This window comes from Oncorhynchus masou, chromosome 31, assembly GCF_036934945.1.
Source record: "Oncorhynchus masou masou isolate Uvic2021 chromosome 31, UVic_Omas_1.1, whole genome shotgun sequence".
Lineage (NCBI taxonomy): Eukaryota > Metazoa > Chordata > Actinopteri > Salmoniformes > Salmonidae > Oncorhynchus > Oncorhynchus masou.
Genome location: NC_088242.1, coordinates 50,379,253 through 50,401,949, shown reverse-complemented (window position 1 = coordinate 50,401,949; position 22,697 = coordinate 50,379,253). Strand labels below are relative to the sequence as shown.

At 41.5% G+C, this 22,697-nt stretch overlaps 2 protein-coding genes across 3 annotated transcripts in view; one reads left to right on the top strand and one right to left on the bottom strand.

Moving 5' to 3' along the window:
- Nucleotides 1–22,697, bottom strand: part of LOC135525225 (calcium-independent phospholipase A2-gamma-like) — a 55,028-nt gene that overhangs the window by 30,875 nt on the left and 1,456 nt on the right. For both annotated transcript variants that reach the window (XM_064952950.1, XM_064952951.1), the window contains exon 2: nt 12,729–12,836. In XM_064952950.1, the coding sequence (XP_064809022.1) occupies nt 12,729–12,744 (16 nt within the window). In that variant the 5' untranslated portion in view covers nt 12,745–12,836. The remainder of the gene's footprint in view (nt 1–12,728; nt 12,837–22,697) is intronic.
- Nucleotides 17,229–21,068, top strand: LOC135524084 (dnaJ homolog subfamily B member 9-like). The gene is made up of 3 exons (XM_064951273.1): nt 17,229–17,304; nt 17,927–18,157; nt 18,798–21,068. Exons 2-3 carry the CDS (start codon nt 17,941–17,943, stop codon nt 19,238–19,240), a joined length of 660 nt encoding a protein of 219 aa, XP_064807345.1. The 5' UTR covers nt 17,229–17,304; nt 17,927–17,940; the 3' UTR covers nt 19,241–21,068.

Below are 22,697 nucleotides of genomic sequence, written 5' to 3'. Positions count from 1 at the left end.
TCAGGACGGACGGGAGACTCCGGCAGCTCAGGACGGACGGGAGACTCCGGCAGCTCAGGACGGACGGGAGACTCCGGCAGCTCAGGACGGACGGGAGACTCCGGCAGCTCAGGACGGACGGGAGACTCCGGCAGCTCAGGACGGACGGGAGACTCCGGCCGCTCAGGACGGACGGGAGACTCCGGCCGCTCCGCCAGGACGGACGGGAGACTCCGGCCGCTCAGGACGGACGGGAGACTCCGGCCGCTCAGGACGGACGGGAGACTCCGGCCGCTCAGGACGGACGGGAGACTCCGGCCGCTCAGGACGGACGGGAGACTCCGGCCGCTCAGGACGGACGGGAGACTCCGGCAGCTCAGGACGGACGGGAGACTCCGGCAGCTCAGGACGGACGGGAGACTCCGGCAGCTCAGGACGGACGGGAGCACCTGTAGGGAGACGGGGAGACAGCCTGGTGCGAGGGGCTGCCACCGGAGGGCTGGTGCGTGGAGGAGGCACTGGATAAACCGGACCGTGGAGGCGCACTGGAGGTCTCGAGCACCGAGCCAGCACAACCCTAACTGGCTGGATCCTCCCGTAGCCAGGCCAGTGCGGCGATGTGGAAAAGACCGCACTGGGCTGTGCTGGCGAACAGCGGACACCATGCGTAGGGCTGGTGCCATGTGCCCCGGCCCGAGGAGATGCACTGGAGATCAGATGCGCTGAGCCGGCTTCATGGCACCTGGCTCGATGCCCACTCTAGCCCGGCCGATACGAGGCGCTGCGCTGTAACGCACCGGGCTATGCCTGTGCACCGGGGACACCGTGCGCCTCACGGCATAACACAGTGCTTGCCCGGTCCACCTCGCTCCATGGTAAGCACGGGGGTTGGCTCAGGTCTCCTACCTGACACTAGCCACATCCCATTCAAGAAACTTTTGGGGCTGCCTCTTGTCCCAGCCGCGCTGCCGTGCAGACTCCTCATACCACAGCCGCTCAGCTTTAGCTGCCTCCAGCTCTGCCTTGGGGCGGCAATATTCCCCAGCCTGTGCCCAGGGTCCCTTGCCTTCCAAAATCTCCTCCCATGTCCATGAGTCTTGAGATTTCTGCTGCCCATTTTACCACGCTGCTTGGTCCTTTTTTCGTGGGTGGTTCTGTAACAGAATTCCTCTTCTTCAGAGGAGGAGTAGCAAGGATCAGACCAATGTGCAGCATGGTAAGTGTCCATAATGATATATTTAATAAAATCAAAAGAACACTGAACAAAATAACAAAAGTACAAACAAACAACCAAAACAGTCCCGTATGGTGAAAACACTAACACAGGATACAACCACCCAGAAAACACAATAGAAGACATGCTACCTTAATATGGCTCCCAATCAGAGACAACGACTGACACCTGCCTCTGATTGAGAACCATACTCGGCCAAACACATAGAAATATAAGAACAGAACAAAACATAGAAAAACAACATAGAATGCCCACCCCAACTCACACCCTGACCAACTAAAATAAAGACATAAAAAATGAAATAAGGTCAGAACATGACAATAATAGAATACAATGTGTTCTGTCAACCAAATAATTGACAATAATTACAATAATAATAATTGACTGACTGTCTTAAAGTAATGATGGACTGTCATTTCTCTTTGCTTATTTGAGGTTTTCTTGCCATAACATGGACTTGGTCTATTTACCAAATAGGGCTATCTTCTGTATACCACTCCTATCTTGTCACAACACAACTCAAATGCATTATTTTTTATATTTTCTTTAACTAGGCAAGTCAGTTAAGAACAAATTCTTATTTTCAATCACGGCTTAGGAAAAGTGGGTTAACTGCCTGTACCTTGTCAGCTTGGGGGTTTGAACTTGCAACCTTTCGGTTGCTAGTCCAACTCTCTAACCACTAGGCTACCCTGCTACCCTGCCACCCCATTAAAAAGGAAAGAAATTCAACAAATGAACTTTTAAAAAGGCACACATGTTAATTGAAATGCATTCCAGATAACTACCTTATTAAGCTGGTTGAATGCCAAGAGTGTGCAAAGCTTCATCAAGGCAAAGGGTGGCTACTTTGAAGAATCTTATATAAAATATATAAAATAACACTTTGTTGGTTAATACATGATTCTACATGTGTTATTTCATAGTTTTGATGTATTCACTATTATTATGCAATGTAGAAAATAGAAAATAAAAATAAAGAAAAACCCTTGAATGAGTAGATGTGTCCAAACTTTTGACTGGTACAGTCAGGTCCATAAATATTTGGACATTGACCAAGTTATTATTGTTTTTAGCTGTCTACCACAGCATATTGGAGTTGAAATGAATTAATGGATATGAGCTGAAAGTACTTCCAGCTTTAATTTGAGGGTATTTACATCCACATCGGGTGAACGGTGTAGGCATTACAGCACTTTTTTTTTACACCAAAAGTAATTGGACAATTGGCTGCTCAGCTGTTCCATGGCCAGGTGTGTGTTAATACCTAATTTAGTTCATTTACAAGTAAGCAGATAAAAGGTCTAGAGTTGATTTCATTTCAAGTGTGGCATTTGCATTTGGAATCTGTTACTGTTAACCCTCAATATGAAGTCCAAAGATCTGTCACTGCCAGTGAAGCAAGACATCATTAGGCTGAAAAATCATTAGCAAAAACATTAGGTGTGGCCAAATCAACTATTTGGCACATTCTTAAAAAGAAAGAACACACTGGTGAGCTCAGGAACACCAAAACGCCCAGAAGAACAACGGAAAACAACTGTGGTGGGTGACAGAAGAATTCTTTCCCTGGTGAAGAAAATCCCTTCACAACAGTTGGCCAGATCAAGAACACCCTACAGGAGGTATGCATATCTGTGTCAAAGTCAACAGTCAAGAGAAGACTTCACCAGAGTAAATACAGACGGTTTACCACAAGATGTTAACCATTGGTAAGCCTCAAAAACAGGAAGAGTAGATTAGTTAGCCAAACAACATCTAAAAAAAGCCTGTACAGTCCTGGTACAACATCCTGTGGACAGATGAGACAAAGATCAACTTGTAACAGAATGATGGGAAGAGAAGAGTATGGAGAAGGGAAGGAACTGCTCATGATCGAAGCATTCCACCTCATCTGTGAATCATGGTGGAGTTGCTGTTATGGCATGGGCATGTATGGCTGCCAATGGAACTGGTTCCCTTGTGTTTATTGATGATGTGACTGCTGACAAAAGCAGCAGGATACATTTTGAAGTGTTTAGGGCTATATTATCTGCTCAGATTCAGCCAGCACTCATTGGACGGTGCTTCACAGCGCTGATGGACTGCGAAAGTAACCCAAAGTAACCCAAGGCAAAGAAGTGGAATGTTCTGCAATGGCCAAGTCAATAGTCTGACCTGAATCCAATTGAGCATGTATTTCACTTGCTGAAGGCAAAACTGAAGGCAAAACGCCCCAAGAACAAGCAGGAACTGAAGACAGCTGCAGTAAAGACAGAGCATGACCATGAAAGAAACCCGGTATCTGGTGATGGGTTCCAGTCATTGACTGCAAAGGATTTGCAACCAAGTATTAAAACTCACAATTTAATTTATGATTATGTTAGTTTGTCCAATTACTTTTGAGCCCCTAAAATTTTGGGGACCACGTATAAAAAGTGCTGTAATTCATACACTGTTCACCCGATTTGGATGTAAATACCCTCAAATTAAAGCTGAAAGTCTGCACTTTGCCCAAACAATACCAGAACATCAAGATTAATTTCATTCCATCAATACGATGCATTACAACTAAAACCATATTTACCTAGCTCGGTGGAGACCCTTGGAACCATAAGACTTAGGTGTCTATACTTCAATAGCAAAGTTAGATAACACGGAAGTTTATGAAGTAGGGCCTTGTAAACACAAATGGGAGTAATGTAGAGATCTATGGGTCTTTAGCGAAGTCCCGCCAACCTTTTGATACAGGATACAGTGATGAGTATCAAAGCTGTCGCCAGTAACAACACAACGGTGACTATGGTAGATGGCATTCAAAGGTTTACAAGTAGTAGCAGCTGCACTTTGATTAATACTATCACCATAATCAAGAACAGATCAAAAAAGGTTGACTGAATAATCTGCTTCCTGCTGCTTAGAGAAAGACACAATCTGTTTCTGTAGAAAAAGCCAGTTTTAAATCTTAGCTTCTTAACCAGCTCATCTATATGTTTTTTAAACATCAAATCCATATCAATCCAAATGCCTAAGCATTTATATGCGGGAACACGTTCAATTGGAGAACCATCTTGTGAACATGTAGTAATTAATCTGAAACATACTTACGTGAGTTAAAGAACATTATGAATTTCGTTTTGCCGCATTAAGCACACATTTAAAATCAACAAGGGATTTGTGCATAGCTATACAATCTGACTGTAGTTTTGGCAAGGGAAATGGATTTCAGTAGAGACAGAGAAACTATTTTTTATATAAAAATGGCCACTCCCCCACCTCTACCCTGTATGTCAGCTCTGAACACATGACAACCCCTCAATGGGAGGTCAGGGTAGGATGTGAAGGGCAGGTGAGATGGGAGGCAAGAGGTGACCTCATTAGGGAGAGATCTCTGCAGGGCAACCCTGGCAAATCAGCCAGAGAGTGGCAGCACAGTGGCGAAGCAGTGGCACAACAACCAGGCAGATTGTGACCTATCCAGGATACAATGCAATGTCTCAATGTGTTTACTCTGGACGTCCAGCTCAGATATACATTCCTGAATAAGCTGACAGTTTGCTCACCGGAAATTTGTCTGGCCAATTATCCCAAAACTGTCCAAAATAGGTGCAGCTCCTACATGGGATGAAACATACACCGTAGTCTCTGAAGGTGGTAGCAGCCAATATGGAAAAGTTCAGTTTATCTGTGCGGTGGAAAGTTGGAAAAAAAGATAGGTTGGAGAGGAATCAGCTAAAAGTCAATCAATCCACACAGTGTGATAGTTAGATTGAATCACACAGTTTGTGGGATCCCCACAGTTATAGGCAACAGGCCAGAACCCAACCACAGACTAAAATACAGTCAGCACTAGGACCCACAATGAACACAACCAAGGCACAAAACTTGCCAGCATAACAACAGCAAGGAGAGAGCGGTGATTTACACAGTGCAATTAAATGCTGGGGCCCATCAAAACAGCAATGCAATGGAGGCCGTGTTACCAGTATGATAGCCAGGAAAGAAGCACATTGGAGGGGGAGTAGTTTACAGTACAGGCCGGTGGAAAGCCGGTAGGGTGGCAAGCACTACACCGGGCTGCAGGAGAGTCCAAAAGACTATATCCAAGTGGAGTTCAAGTTTGACAGTAGTCCAAAAACATCCAAGACAAAATGTCAAGTGGAAGGATGAAAGCAGCAGTAGGCTCAGAAAATACCCATGTGCAGAATAGGGTGCCCAGGTATATCCAAGTAGGACTCAAGAGTTTCAGCAGGCCTGTTTTATATGTCTCCTTAAAAACGCTGTATGCAACATTGCACTATTGTTCAATGTGTTCACAGACAGATTTTTTTTACTTTTATAATTGAGACAAAAATACATGAAAAGGAAGGACCTCTGACCTTCTCATCCAATGGGTTTTGAGAAGGAGACGATGAGAGAGGATGTGACAAATCAAGGAAATTAAATTGTGATTCTCCCAAGCACCGAGGAATTAAGCATTTGACAACTATTAAAGCCCCCATGCAGTTTTGGTAATTGTATTTAAATAATCTCTGTATTTTTGATAAATCACTGTGTGTGTTAAAATACCTCCAAAATAAAAATGCAATCCTTTATTTTCCTGAGCATTGAAATGCTCAGTCTGATTGTGTGGGTGTTAGGAAACAAATCTGAATATATTTACATACACAGCTCTGATTGGCAGTATATTCATGACAAGATATAAACACAGTAATTTTTTGATTGTATCGGACACTGTACTGCATTAATCAATCTTGTCTTCTCTTTATGCTTTGGGTCCACAGTCAGCACACAGCTTCGGGGCTTTGAGTTAGCAAGCCCTACAAACCAATCGGTTGCACTGCATACAGTTTTCATGGACCTTGTTTCGTGTGCACCTGTCGCAGGGGTCGTGTAATCTCCCTGAAGCGGTTGCATGGCATGGTCTCTCAGAAAAAGGCCACCACATACCTATCAAACCATGACTCCACATCCATGCTGTTTCCTCCGAGTGTCCTACAGACATACAAGTGTGCAAAAACAACATTGTAATCTCTGGTGTGCTGCAACATCGGCACATCACATAAACTCATTACTCTTTTCTATCCAAACCGTGTCATCCCTCCCAGATTCCTGTCTCACCGTGGCAGTTGCGATCACCATCTCAGTTGGAACTGTTCTGTTTGTTTTTTTGCGGAGAGGTTCCAAGGGGAAATGTACAATATTTACCATTTCCAGCCTTTCATAATAAAATAATTTGACTGCTCACAATGCCCACAATACTTCATCAAAGTTACACTATTCTAAATTCAATCACCCTCTTCACCCCCCCTCATTATTCAGTTCAATGACGTCACCTGCACCATTATCAGTTTCTATTGCCCATCCATCCATTGATGACAGAATAGTATATTTTAATTCTACGTTTATTATGTTACTAGTTTTTGCTTAGTGGCCAGAGCAATGCTGCTCCGCAAGTGTTCATGTGCTGAATGCATGGACAGCACGGATATTCTTGTAAAAATTTACATTTGGGAATAGAGCTGCACCTCTTGAATTACGAGTGTCATTTGACGAAGGTAAGTGCAATCCAAATGTTTTACCTGCATGTGACTCTGAAGGAGGATTTGATATGTGATATATGTGATGCTCCTTTCCCTGCATCTGTAAATTACTGATAGGCCCAATATTGTCACTCATCAGATTATTGTTAATTGAATATTGTCTATAGGCTAACTCTTATGTGTAACAAAAATATGTGGGTATAGTTTAGGTGTAGTCTCGATGGGCTGGCTGTGTAGGCTGACTGGCATCGATTGTTTCCCGCTCATCAACTTAGATATAGCCATGGATATGTTTTGCATCATTCTGAAGGCCTACTGCAACACATAGCATGTTTTCATTTCCCTTACAATACATGTGATTAGTAGTAGTTACAGTAAATAAAACAGTTATAGCTTCTTTTCACAAAGTCAAGCGTAAAAGAGAATGCTATCAACCTGCGAGCCACGCGGTCAAATTATTAACATGAGCACCAACCCTAATAATAGGCATAACACAACCTCGTCATTACACTATTGTTGTTCTAAACTAAATCAACCTCATCACCCTCATCATTCAGTTAGGCCTAATTTAAATTTGTTTGTGAAGTAAGGTGCATAATTACTGTCCATTCCATCCATTTGTCCTTCAATCAGTGGGCTGGCTTCATTTGCGTCGCTGGATAGAGTCAAGGATATGTTTTGGACAATACATGTGATTAGTAGCTGTTACAGTAAATAAAAAAAACAGTCCCATAACGGCTTCTTTTTACAAAGTAAAACATAAAAGAGAATGGTATCAACCCCAAATGCACGGTCAAATGATTTGCTACTGATAAATAGGCATAGCACAAACTCTTCATTACACTATTGTCTTTCTAAATTAAATCAACCTTACCATTCAGTTAGGCCTAATTTAAATTCAATTGTGAAGTACAGTGCACAACTATTGCCCATTCATCCATTTGTCATTAATTCAGTGAGGAGAGAGAGAGAGACGCATTAGCGTCTGGCTGGGTACCAATGTTTTTCAGCACACTGCTTGGTGGTTAAGTTGGGAATACCGTAGGTGTGAAAAAACTACTTTTCAGTGTCTGATTTCAAAATTCTGACAAATGAGCAGTGTAAAATATAAACACTTAAAAAGTTCGGAAAGGAGCAGGACATACTTGTTTCGGGGCTGATTTTTTATTTATTTACAAAATCAAACTTCAGTGGCCATTGGTATATGGCGGTTCTCGTGTTAAAGGACCAAAGAGTTTGGTCTGCTTCGTGTTTTCATTTTTGCCATGGAAAAAATGTCACAATACTGATATCGTCCTGGCCTTACAACCCATGTGTGTGTGTGCTTGTGTGTGTGTCTTCTACTCTCCAGGGGACTGATTGCCCTTCAGACTCTGCAGAATCTGGAAGCCCTGACAGGCAAACCCATCAACCAACTGTTTGATTACATCTGTGGTGTCAGGTCCTACTTGATATCTGGGTTATAGAGTGTGTGTGACAATGTGTCTTTGAGCCATTGCCATGTCTGGAAATTTCCCTCAATTTATCCCTACACGAACAGACTGATCGTATGGTACAAACATTTGCTTGCTAAATAGACTATGATTTCACTAATTGCCTTAAACGGTGCATTGTATCATGTAAAGAACACAAATGCCAATGTCTGGTAATAATGTCATTTATTTAGAAATATTTAGCATTCGTAATTCTTCTGTTCTATCGCCAACTTGTTCTACTCACCACTATTTGTACTTGGTTTATCCCGTTTAAGGGGTGTTTCATTGTTACGCTAAAACATTAATGTTTGTGAAAATAATGTCTTTGTTTTCATTAATGAGTTAACAATCAGCCGTTGTCATTGAGAATTTCTGTTTAAAGGTGAGAAGGGTTTATGCCAGGTTAGGGAAGGTCCATTTAGGATCCTTGTTCTCCGCATTCATGGAGGGCTGCTTGTCAGACAGCATGCTGTTTGTATAACTCTGCCATATTCATCTCAGATGTGTGAGTTTATGGACATTTTGCAGTTTGTTTGAGGCATCTTGCCTTAGTCCTCGTGTTTTTCATTTACTTGTATATTTTGTAAATACAACCTCTGGATCCAGTCTTCTCTGATCACAGTCTTCTCATCACTTCCCTCTCTCCCTCCCCTCCAGGAGGACCTGAGCCCTAGGACCATGCCTCATGACTACCTGGCCTGATGACTCCTGGCTGTGAAAAGCCAACTAACATTTACAACTGAGGTGGTGACCTGTTGCGCCCTCTACAACCAATGTGATTATTATTTGACCCTGTTGGTCATCTATGAACATTTGAACATCTTGGATGTGGCCATGTACTCTTTTAATCTTCACCTGGCAAAGCCAGAAGAGGCCTGGCCACCCTTCAGAGCCTGGTTCCTCTCTAGGTTTCGTCCTAGGTTATTGCCTTTCTAGGGAGTTTTTCCTAGCCACCGTGCTTCTACATCTGCATTGCTTGCTTTTTGGGGTTTTAGGCTGGGTTTCAGTATAGCACTTTGTGACAACTGCTGATGTAAAATGTGCTTTATATATACCTTTGGAATTTATTTAACAGATCAAGTCACCTATTTTTGCACAGTCTCAACTGTTGCTGCTCCACACTACAGTAAGTAGGCTGCAGGGTCCTCTATCTTATGTGTATCTGTATGTGTGTGTGTGTGTGTGTGTGTGTACGTACATGGGTCCTTCTATAAACTAGGGTACCAGTGAGCATTTCTTGTAGTGAACAACTGCTTGAAGCTGTTACAAAGTCATTAATAATAATTAATATTTTTTTCATGTGAAAACATTAAGCTATAAAAACAGATACATTCAATATAATTAATGAGTTGAATCAAAGCCTATGTTTAAACCCTTTCTCAGGCTTGGAGTCTTCACAGATTTGGACAAACTCATGTGACATAAAACACTACCTTTCTTTCCATACATTTATGTAAGTCGCTCTGGATAAGAGCATCTACTAAATGACTAAAATGTCAATGTAAATGATACTGGTGCTTGTCATTATATCATATACTAAGCATTTAACAAATGAATTTAACATTGTATGGAGATCTCGGAAGTGCACTGTAACCTCATATTTCGTATCTCCCTATGTTATATAGTGAAAACAGTTTTCATGGGCACACATCCAAAATAATGTATGGATTGCAAAATCAAATGTTTTTAACAGAAAGAGTAACTTTAACAAGATGATATCAAACCAAAAATCAATACGGTCATTAAAACTTCTTAGGGCTGAGATTCCTCTAACGGGATCGATATGACAACAGCCAGTGAAAGTGCAGGGCGCCAAATTCAAAACAACAGAAATCCCATAATTAAATTCCTCAAACATAGAAGTATTTCTCACCATTTTAATGATACACTTCTTGTTAATCCCACCACATTGTCCAATTTCAAATAGGCTTCACAGTGAAAGCACCACAAACGATTATGTTAGGTCTGAGCCAAGTCACAGAAAAACACAGCCATTTTTCCAGCCAAAGAGAGGAGTCAAAAAAATTAGAAATAGAGATAAAAATGAATCACTAACCTTTGATGATCTTCATCAGATGACACTCATAGGACTTCATGTTAAACAATACATATATGTTTTGTTCGATAAAGTTCACATTTATATAAAAAGATCTCAGTATACATTGGCACGTTATGTTCAGTAGTTCCAAAAACATCCAATGATTTTGCAGAGATTTACAGAAATACTCATTATAAATGTTTATGAAAATACAAGTGTTTTGCATGGAACTTTAGATACACTTCTCCTTAATGCAACCGCTGTGTCAGATTTCAAAAAAGCTTCACGGAAAAAGCAAACCATGCTATAATCTGAGTACGGCGCTCAGAGACCAAACAAGCCAAAAAGTTATCCGCCATATTGTGCAGTCAACATTAGTCAGAAATAGCATTATAAATATTCACTTACCTTGATGATCTTCATCAGAATGCACTCCCAGGAATCCCAGTTCCACAATAAATGTTTGTTATGTTAGATAATGTCCATCATTTATGTCCAAATAGCTACTTTTGTTAGTGTGTTTTGTAAACAAATCCAAAGTCACAAAGCGCATTCACTAGGAGCAGACAAAATGTCAAAAAGTTCCGTTACAGTCCGTAGAAACATGTCAAACAATGTATAGAATCAATCTTTAGGATGTTTTTAACATAAATCTTCAATAATGTTCCAACCGGAGAATTCCTTTGTCAGTAGAATTGCGATGGAACAGAGCTCGCTCTCACGTGAACGAGCGTCACGAGCTCAAAGCATTCTGCCAGACCTCTGACTCATTCCCCTCTCATTTGCCCCACTTTACAGTAGAAGCATCAAACTAGGTTCTAAAGACTGTTGACATCTAGTGGAAGCCTTAGGAAGTGCAACATGACCAATATCCCACTGTATCTTCAATAAGGGAATGTGTTGAAAAACGACCAAGCTCAGATTTCTCACTTCCTGGTTAGATTTTGTCTCAGACTTTTGCCTGCCATATGAGTTCTGTTATACTCACAGACATCATTCAAACAGTTTTAGAAACTTCAGAGTGTTTTCTATCCAAATACACTAATACTATGCATATATTAGCAACTGGAACTGAGTAGCAGGCAGTTTACTCTGGGCACCTTATTCAGCCAAGCTACCCAATACTGCCTCCAGCCATAAGAAGTTTTCATGGGGTTCTTCAATAATTATGCATAACAGTTGATTAATGCGCATTTGATGTCTTGCTGTTTAGTTATGTGGGGAAATTATAGTGCAACATCAGCTGATTCAGGAAATGTTTTCCTGAATGACAGACAAGTGATAAAGAGCTGGTGTGATGATGCACATGATTGAACAACAGCCAAAGTGTGGTAATTAATGTTGATCTGGAGAATTGACCGACATGTTGGTGTCTACGCTGTTAAGTCGGTGAAGATAATTAATCTATGTCTTGGACAACATGTTCCTGAGGTAAGATTACCGTCTGTATATGTTTTGATCATTTTTTCCCGACTTAAAATGGAGCAATCGGGAACTGCCTGTTTATTCATTTTTCAAAATATAACTGCATATTAAATCAAAACACACCACTTGATATTTCAATTTTCACATGTGGGTGGGGTGAAATGTGGAATGCCTGTCATTGGTTAAGTGCACAGCCAACACTTCCTGTACTTTCAAAGTAGTTCACCCTTCTAATGCCATTATATGAATCTATTAATTCATCAATTAATAGCTCCCCATACCATGCCACTGTGCTAAGACAAAGTAAGATTTCTAAACATCTGCTTAACATTTAGTGTGTATTGACTTATTAATGAACTGCTGTTACTGTAAATAGTTAGCTAACTCATATATTCTAGTTACCTAACTAACCATTGGTAATCTTATTCAATGATGCCATACAGCCGAAACAACAGTATCTATCTAGAGATATGCCCTGGCTATATTTAGTCAGTGGTTGCACATCTAACTAGCTGGAATGAATCAAGGGTGTGAATAGTAGACATGTAAATGCTGTGGGTGTGTCCAGCTTACACCTGTGCAAATCCATGTGTGTGTATAGCAATGGAATGTAACAACCAACCAATGCCTCAAGTCGTGATGTACAGTAGAAGGTCCACCACACACCCGGAGGGTTGTGGGGGTCCTGCCCAGAAGCCACCCCTAGCCGCTATTCATAGACACTTATGGAGATCTGAGAGGATTGGACAGGTGTAAGCAATACCTTCCACCAAGCCTTTCAGAGGGTAAGGTGGAGCTCTCACCATGTCACCACCATAAATCCCACTCAGATCTCCACAAGTGTCTAGACTCTGGGCTGTAGGGGCGAGGGGTTGTTGCTGAACAGGCCATGGGTATTAGGTAGCAGAGTCAGTCAGTCTGGCACAGAGACTGGTAATAACATCCGCCAGTGCCACACACGCAGTCAATGGAGAACATTGGATAAACTTCAACGCAGTGACCGTTTGACAAACCACACAGACACAAAAAAAACACACAGACACATATTACTGTACCTGATTCGCCCTCCATCGAACCCCGATGCCTCGGCCTTTAACAGGGTTGTTATAACCCACCAGAGTGAGGGCCTCCCTGACCTCTGCTTGCAGAGACGGATTCTCAGCCTGTCGGAGACAAAGTAGGCACGGTAATACTACATGGTGAACATACACTCAGTTATTCAGTTCTACATTGCTAGTTTTTATGCAAGGCCAGAAACAAAGGCCCTGGGTTAAAATGGGTTAAGAGTCCAAACGAAAAGTCCCTACAGAGAAGGCTATCTGTAATATAAATAGCCTATATGATAAGGGAACAAACAGGGCAGTGCAAACTCGTTTGTGGTGATTTCTGGCAAATCATCTAAATAAATCAATCACATCTCGTTTTTGGACATAATTCTGCAGTTTTTACCTGATTAAGATCTATACCATTGGAAATTAATGTTTACGTTTATATCCCTAAAACTTAAGTTGAAAATGATTCTGTCGCTGCTTCCTGTTGACAAGAAATTTTGATAAATAGCCCAATGTCAAAACACAGTTTTAGCATGTCCAAATCAATAACAACAAGTCTTGCAACAGACAGGCGAGTATAACAAAATCAACAGTACCAAACCAAATATATGAATCTGTTTAAAGCAATTGATTTTAATGTATTGGTGATGACTGCAAACTAAAGATCCCCAATCTGAAGCAAAAAAAAGCAAGCTTCTGTAAAGTAGTAACCCGTTTTCTCCACCATAAGGAAATGTGAGTAATATAACATAATTAAATATGTCAAAGTAATTCAATATGTTAATTTATGATCATAGTAAATAAAGCACACACACATTTTCACAACAATGACATTTATTTATTCCTAATTTAATCATGAGAGTAAAAAATGCTCCTAGCACAGTTTAACCAAGCACTCTAGATTAGAGCATCCATAAGGTCTGTGCAGCAGGCTGAACGTTTGACATCCCTACTACATAGTAAGACAGTTCTCTCATTGACTGACTCATCCTATATAACATTATGTACGCTATGCTGTTGCCATAGCAAAACTTGACATTTAGGAAGGCATCAGAGAGCTTAAGGTTGTGTCCCAAATGGCACCCTATTAAATAGTGTACTACTTTTGACTAGAGGTCGACCGATTATAATTTTTCAACGCCGATACCGTTACCGGTTATTGGGGGACCAAAAAAAGGCAGATACCGATTAATCGGACGATTTTTAAAAATGTATTTGTAATAATGACAATTACAACTATACTGAATGAACACTTATTTTAACTTAATATAATACATCAATAAAATCAATTTAGTCTCAAATAAATAATGAAACATGTTCAATTCGGTTTAAATGATGCAAATACAAAGTGTTGGAGAAGAAAGTAAAAGTGCAATATGTTCCATGTAAGAAAGCTAACGTTTAAGTTCCTTGCTCAGAACATGAGAACAAATGAAAGCTGGTGGTTCCTTTTAACATGAGTCTTCAATATTCCCAGGTAAGAAGTTTTAGATTGTAGTTATTATAGGACTATTTCTCTCTATACCATTTGTATTTCATTAACCTTTGACTATTGGATGTTCTTATAGGCACTTTAGTATTGCCAGTGTAAGAGTATAGCTTCTGTCCCTCTCCTCGCTCCTACCTGGGCTCGAACCAGGAACACAACGACAACAGCCACTCTCGAAGCAGCGTTACTCATCGCTCCACAAATGCCATGGCCCTTGCAGAGAAAAGGGAATAACTACTCCAAGTCTCAGAGCAAGTGACGTTTGAAACGCTATTAGCACGCACCCCGCTAACTAGCTAGACATTTCACATCGGTTACACCAGCCTAATCTCGGGAGTTGATAGGCTTGAACTACACCATGTGTAGTTAACTAGTGATTATGATTGATTGATTGTTTTTTATAAGATAAGTTTAATGCTAGCTAGCAACTTACCTTGGCTTACTGCATTCGCGTAACAGGCAGTCTCCTCGTGGAGTGCAATGTAATCAGGTGGTTAGAGCATTGGACAAGTTAACTGTAAGGTTGCAAGATTCAATCCCCCAACCTGGCAAGGTAAAAATCTGTCGTTCTGCCCCTGAACGAGACAGTTAACCCACCGTTGCTAGGCCGTCATTGAAAATAAGAAGGTGTTCTTAACTGACTTGCCTAGTTAACTAAAGATTAAATAAAAGGTGTTAAAAAAAATATTGGGTGTCCAAAAATACAGATTTCCGATTGTTATGAAACCTTGAAATCGGCCCTAATTAATCGGCAATTCCGATTAATCGGTCGACCTCTACTTTGGACCAGAGCCCAATGGGCACTCGGCCCTGTTCAAAAGAAGTGCACTATAAGGTGTAGGGTGCCATTCTAGACCCTGCATAGAAAAACAACACATGCAAATCAGCTGCCCCAGAATCTCACCACACACAACATGATTATGAAGGCAAAAACAATGCTGTACTGCATGCTGCTCTGATGTGAGGTGGTGTCAAAATGAAGGATTTAGGGCGAGAGGACTTGATCAGGATGGACAGATTGAACACACTGCCTGAAACACTGTAGTGGATTCAGCACAAAAGCTCTAACAGGATAACTGATCAGTGGAGGCTAGTGGGATGAGCTATAGGAGGATGGGCTCATTGAAATGGCTGGAATGGATTAAATGGAACATTTTCAAACACATCAAACATATGGAAACCACATGTTTGACTCCGTTCCAATCATTCCATTCCAGCCATTACAAATAGCCCGTCCTCCTATAGCTCCTCCTACCAGCCTCCTCTGTAACTGATATGTCCTAACATGACTTTGTCGGTAAAGACTCTAATTCGCAACTCAAAAGGACAGTCTCTGACACCTCTGTTTCACCACGCTCCGCACCGGGTCTGCGTTGCACCAAATGACGGGCGTCATCTCCACCCTTAACGCTAACCCAGAAATCCCTCCTTTCAATGGTGCCCTGTTCCTAAGAGCAAAGTAATAAATAGATCTTGACCCGAGGATGCATGGCTCAGAGCAGCCGCTCCCTCTGGGTGGAAGAAACACAAATAAACATCACAATTCCACTTCGGGTTAGGCCTAGTTTCATTAGCACCATGGCAGCAACATTAAGACTTCCAGTTTTCTGATTTAGTGTTCAAAATAAAATGCGTTAAGACGCTATGTGTATGATACGAAATCAATAATTTTTGCAGCTTTGCATAGTACATAATGTTAAAATAACGTTACAAAAAATGTAAACTAAAGATAATTATTACTTTACACAAGATAAATAATATTATAAGGTGGAGCATGTTGATAAATGGTTCTAGCTTAAGTGCACTGAACAAAAATATAAACACAACATGTAAAGTGTTGGTCCCAGGTTTCATGAGCTGAAATAAAAGATCCCAGAAATGTTCCATAGTCCGTCCTCCTGCCAGGTGTGGCATATCAAGAAACTGATTAAACAGCACAATGCCACAGATGTCTCAAGTTTTGAGGGAGCATGCAACTGGCATGCTGGCTGCATGAATGTCCACCAGAGCTGTTGCCAGAAAATTGAATGTTGATTTCTCTACCATAAGCCACCTCCAACGTCATTTTAGAGAATTTGGCAGTAGGCCAACTGGCCTCACAACCGCAGACCACGTGTAACCACGCCAGCTCAGGACCTCCACATCTGGCTTCTTCACTTGTGGGACTGTCTGAGATCTGGACAGCTGATGAAACTAACAAGTATTTCTGTTTGTAATAAAGCCCTTTTGTGGGGGAAAAACATATTCTGATTAGCTGGGCCTTGACTCCCAGGTGGGCGGGCCTATGTCCTCCCAGGCTCACCCATGGCTGTGCCCCTACCCTGTCATGTGAAATCCATAGATTAAGGCCTAATGAATTTATTTCAATTGACTGATATGGTGTTATTTCTTGGATGACTGCACTTACAAAGAAAGGCGCTATCTAGAACGGTCACGCCCTGACCATAGAGTGGCTTTTATTCTCTATTTTGGTTAACCAGGGTGTGAATAGGGTGGACATTCTATGTTCATTTTCTATGTTTTGTTTTTCTTTGTTGTTTGGCCGTGTGGTTCTCAATCAGAGGCAGCTGTCTATAGTTGTCTCTGATTGAGAACCGTACTTAGGTAGCCTTTTCCCACATGAGTTTTGGCGGAGCTGTTTCGGTTGTTCCTCTGCATTTAGTGTTCAGTTCTATTTAATAAAAATGACGAACACGTACCACGCTGCACCTTTGTCCTCACCTTCTTCCACCAACAGCTGTTACAAGAACCTAAAAGGGTTATTTGGTTGTCCCCATAGGAGAACCCTTTGAAGAACTCTTTTTGGTTCCAAGTAAAACCCTATTGGGTTCCATGTAGAACCCTTTAACCGGAAAATACCAGATACCTTTCTCTATCCACTCATTGTAAAATCATGTTTTTTTTTTCTTAATTAGGATGCATCTAGTGTTCTTCATACTGTAGTTACTGTCTTTGGTTTCAGTTTAATTCCGTTTTCGATTTCCCCTCTTTTTCCCCTTCGCATCCAGTAGTTGGCGCGATGGAGCATCAAAATATAAAAAATAGTGCGACTTATTAACTGAAGTTATCCTTCGCAATTCAGCAAAAAATGTAAGTAAAACTGTATTGTTGCAGTTTTGACTCTTCGCATAACTCCATGATTAGGGTCATTAAATCATTGTTTTTTGGCAATCAAGCTTGCTAGCGTTAAATTGTGAACTAACCATCAGCTAACATTAATTAGCAAACGTTAGCTAACGTTATATAAGAGAGCCAACATCATTACCAGCAATGTGTCGTGTGTTGTCCCCTTTGGATGAATGAAAAAAATACAAAATATCGCTAATATAGTGTCAGTTCAGGTTAACTGAGTTGTCGTAGCTAACGTTAGCTAGTTCAACCAGGCTCAATCTGCCTGCCTGTCTCCATCAATACTGTTAACTAGTTTCGTCAAGATGCAGATGATCGGAGTACGTGTGATATCACTTTTCTCAACTCAAGAAACGGTTGATAGTGAAATGTGTCACACGATTAACTGAAACTACATGATGTGGGAACAGTGGGGTATTTAGGTTGGAGATTACATCAATGCTAGTAGTATACCTTTTCTGCCTACTCCTTTGCATAAATAATACAGGGTACTGTGGTCTCAGTTGATGCATTGTACGTTTTTTACACGCGTGTGCTGTATTGTAGCGTCAACTGTTCTTCTCCTCCCATATTTACTCTACAGAAGCCACCAGCACCATGGCAACTTCACAGTCAGCCTTCGCATTTGCAGTTTGTATCCTGATAATAACAGAGTTAATACTGGCCAAAAAGGACTACTATGACATATTGGGAGTGCCGAAAGATGCCAACGAGCGTCAGATAAAGAAGGCTTTTCACAAGCTGGCTATGAAGTATCACCCAGACAAGAACAAGAGCCCAGATGCTGAGACAAAGTTCAGAGACATTGCTGAGGGTAAGCGTAATATGGATTTCCAGGTGAACAAAGGAGAAGAGCAGTCCCGGATAATGTAAATTAAGAGTCAATCTGGTTTATTATAAGTTGCAAGTCCAGCACAAGCAGAGGAACATGTCTAACTGGCCTTCTCTGAGCAGACCCCTATATCCTAATCAAAAAGTGCCAAGTGTTCTGTAGGTAGTCAAAACAAAAAAGGCAGTGACTTTGTCAGGCTGCTACAGAATCGCACAGTGTTCAGAATGTCATCAATGCAATACAACAGTGCGTCCATGTACCTCCTGTCTGGAGTCAATCGCCATCAACAGATATGAGAATCCCTAACATTTGGCTTCCAGTCTAGCAGCCATCAACCCACACCTTGAGTGTAACTGCAAAGTATTTTCTATTACAAAAACTCTTAAATATGCTAAACATTGTGTTGATCATGCCAAATTAGATATGAAGTTTAGTCATCTTAAATATTCCTGTTACAGGTTGATACTTTACTGCCGTGCCTTTATTTATGGAAATGTCTACTCACGTTCCAGCGCTTTCTTTCTTTCTTATTGTGTTTTTTTTTGTTTTTGTTTTTTACACTACTGCTAATAGAATCATTGGTATGATCTGAAACACTTTTTTGCAACTCTCTCATCTACAGCATATGAAACATTGTCAGACGAGAAGAGGAGACAAGAGTATGACCAGTTTGGACATGGCACATTCCATAATGATGGAACCAAAGGCAGAAACGGTCCAAACGTCCACCAGCCCTTCAACTTTGGCGACATGTTCAAGGACTTTGATATTTACAGCCAGAACCGGCACGCCCGTCACAAGAGGCACTTCGAGGATCACTTCCGGGCCCACCAGGAGGCCCATCACAGCAGACACAAGAGACACTCCCAGGGGGCTTTTGGAGCAGCGGGTGGTGGTGGCTTTGACGGCATGTTTAACGACATGAAGAAGTTTACTTTTCACAGGGACACTACTAAGCAGACTGAGAGCAGGTTTCAGAGTACTACAGCGAAGCAACACTGCAGAACAGTGACACAACGCAGGGGGAACATGGTCACCACGTACACTGACTGCACTGGCTCCTGAGGACAGGGGCAAAGTCAGTATCCACATCACTTGGGTTGTGTTCATCAGGCATGAAATGGAAGAAAGCGGTTTGAAATGGGGAGGTACTATCTGAACCAGTTTGTGGCTGATGGGATGAGCTATTGGAGGATGGGCTCATTGTAATGGCTGGAATGGAATTAATGGAACGGTATCAAACACATGGAAACCACATTTGACTCCGTTCCTTCATTCCATTCCAGCCATTTTTTTAACGTTTTTTATTTTACCTTTTATTTAACTAGGCAAGTCAGTTAAGAACAAATTCTTATTTACAATGGCTGCCTACCCTGGCCTCCCCTAACCCGGAAGACGCTGGGCTAATTGTGCGCCGCCCTATGGTACTCCCGATCACAGCCGGTTGTGATACAGCCCGGGATCGAACCAGGGTCTGCAGTGACGCCTCTAGCACTGAGATGCAGTGCTTTAGACTGCCGTACCACTTGGGAGCCATTACAATGAGCCTGTCCTCCTATAGCTCCCCCCACCAGCCTCCACTGATCTGCACTTGTTTTTGTTTTCCATTGCACAACATTTTGAAAGGTTTCTCTATGGCCTGCAACAGCTTGCAACTGGGTAGGCACCTGTGGTGGGAGCTAGGTGTTTTTGTTGATGCTGTGACCTAAGTGCTGGTCATTGCTACTTTGTTGAGTTAAAGTAAGTAGCTAATGAAAACACTTGAGAAGACAGTATGTAAAACAATCAATAATAATAATAATTCAAGCACTGAACAGATTTGGAAGCTTATTGCTCACAGTTTACATCAAGTATAGTTAGGAATTTGAACGTGGTAGAGGAGAATATTTGTGGAAATAGTGTTAAGAAATTGTTTTATATCTATTTGACCAACGTTTCACAAACTGGGTGCACGTTTTGGTTTTTGCCCTAACACTTCACAGCTAATTCAAATTGTCAAAGCTTGATGATTAGTTGATCATTTGAATCAGCTGTGTAGTGGTCGGGCAAAAACCAAAACATGTACCCCTTGGGGTCCAGGGGACCAAGTTTGGGAAACCCTGCATTAGACTATCATTCTATGTACAGTATATTTAGTACCCCTCTTGAATATTTACAAAGGCTCTTACTCGTTAGCCAAAAGTGTTGAGTAACTACTACCACTCCCAGACATTTTCTGTGTGCATTTAGTAGTTTGTATAGCCTACACGACTTCATTGTGTGACTCCAGCAACTTTTAGTTGGAAAAAAACAGTGTGGACAATGACGTTGGGACAGGTTTGCTTTTGGTGGATAGATGGAGAAAAATGTCAGAAATATGTCCACTCAGTTTGAACATTTAGTGAAACTATAATGCAGCATTTTGATGTACTGCTTTGTAAAGGGATGCTCACCACTTATAGTTGAAATTGGGTCAAACTATTCAGCTCTACAAGAACTCGTATGGCCAAGGGAACACATTGGAAACTACTTGCAGTTCACGTAGCCAGCTGTTTCTGTTGCTGCTGTGTGCTGGCCATTGCTTCTTTGTCAACATCTTTCCTCCTGTCTGCATGGACCACTTGAATTCATCGGCTCACGTTGGTGTAAATACAATCCAGTGTTGTTCATCCAACACCTCATAAACATCCGTTACCTGTTTCCCTAGACTGTAGACGAGAAATGGATGTTTTGTTATGTCATGTGTAAAGCCAGCACTCTTTTTTTCCGTCTTTTTTTTGCCACTGTTTGCTGGCTTTATCGTTGTGATACCTTGACCCATATAAGCACTTTCATTATTTTAATCCTTTGGATAAAATGTTTTACTTTGACAGAAATTGTGTATCGTCCCTGTAAATAAAAGTGTTATATAAAATATCAGAAAATAAACTTTATTTGCATTCTTTTTGCGTTGTGCTGAATTTTGGCATGTGTGTATGCAACCTCATAGTAGATATTTTGTCTTTGGTAATGCCAAGGAAATTTCCAACCCTGATTTTCTCAATACATTAATCAGTGCCTAAATATTTTAAGTGACTGTTGTCTTGGAAAATACATTTTGCTCCACATTGGTGCAGCACGAATCATGTCAACGCTGGTAAATGTATACTGAATAAAAGTAACATGTAAATTGTTGGTCCAATGTTACATGAGCTAAAATAACATTTCCATACGCACAAAAAGCTTATTTCTCCAAAATGTTGTGCACAATTTTTTTTACATCCCTGCTAGTGAGCATTTCTCCTCTGCCAAGATAATCCATCTATCTGACAGACGTGGCATATCATGAAGGTGATTAAACAGCATGATAATTACACAGGTGCACCTTGTTGGGTATAATAAAAGGCCATTCTAAAATGTGCAGTTTTGTCACACAACAATGCCACAGATGTCTCAAGTTTTGAGGGATCGTGCAATTGGCATGCTGACTGCTGGAATGTCCACCAGAGCTGTTGCCACCAACATTGTTTTAGAGAATTTAGCAGTACATCCAACCGGCCTCACAACCGCAGACCATGCCAGCCCAGGACCTCCACATCCGGCTTCTTCACTTGTGGGATCCTCTGAGACCAGCCACCCGGATAGCTACTGAAACTGGGTTTGCACAACCAAAGAATTTCAGCACAAACTGTCAGAACCCATCTCAGGGAAGCTTATTTGCGTGCTCATTGTCCTCACCCCAGTCTTAACCTGACTGCAGTTCAGCATCGTAACCGACTTCAGTGGGCAAATGGCTGAAGAAGTGTGCTCTTTACACGTTTCAACTGTACCAGGCAAATGGCAGACCATGAGCGGTTTGCTGATGTCGTCATGAACAGAGTGCCCCATGGTGGTGGTGTGATTATAGTATGGGCAGGCATAAGCTTCGAACAGAATTGCATTTTATAGATAGCAATTTGAATGCACAGAGATACTGTGACGAAATCCTGAGGCTCATTGTCGTGCCATGCATCCGCCGCCATTACCTCATGTTTCAGCATAATAATGCACAGCCCCATGACACAAGGATCTGTACACAATTCCTGGAAGCTGAAAAGGTCCCAGTTCTTCCATGGCCTGCATACTCACAAGACATGCCTCTGCTGAGCGCAAACTTGAATTTTGTGCAACTTTCAGCACGTATTCACTGAGGCTGTCCCCGCTTTAAGTTACAGTGGCCAAGTAGGCTACTGTGGCTATTTGACCATAATGTAGGCCTACCAGAGTGGCCTACCATCTAAATCAATTGAGAAAATGCATCCCATAACATTTTAGCACGGAAGTAGCTGTTCTATCATTCAGCCTACATAAGCAGCCAATGTGTGGTGTTTAGTGTGGGCCTTACATTCCATGAATCTTTTTAAAAATACATGCAGGGCTTAACATTAACCCGTCTTTATCCACTATCGTCTTTATCCACTATCGTCCTTCAGATGAGGTGACTGAAAAATGTGTTTGATGCAAAAAAAGGCATTATTATTCCCATACCATTATTACAGAGAATCAGACAAATTATGCTACCCTC

Coding starts and splice junctions, on each gene's coding strand:
- LOC135524084 (XM_064951273.1), top strand. CDS start 17,941: ATGGCAACTTCACAGTCAGCCTTCGCATTTGCAGTTTGTATCCTGATA. Junction 18,158..18,797: donor GTTCAGAGACATTGCTGAGG/GTAAGCGTAATA, acceptor TCTCATCTACAG/CATATGAAACATTGTCAGAC.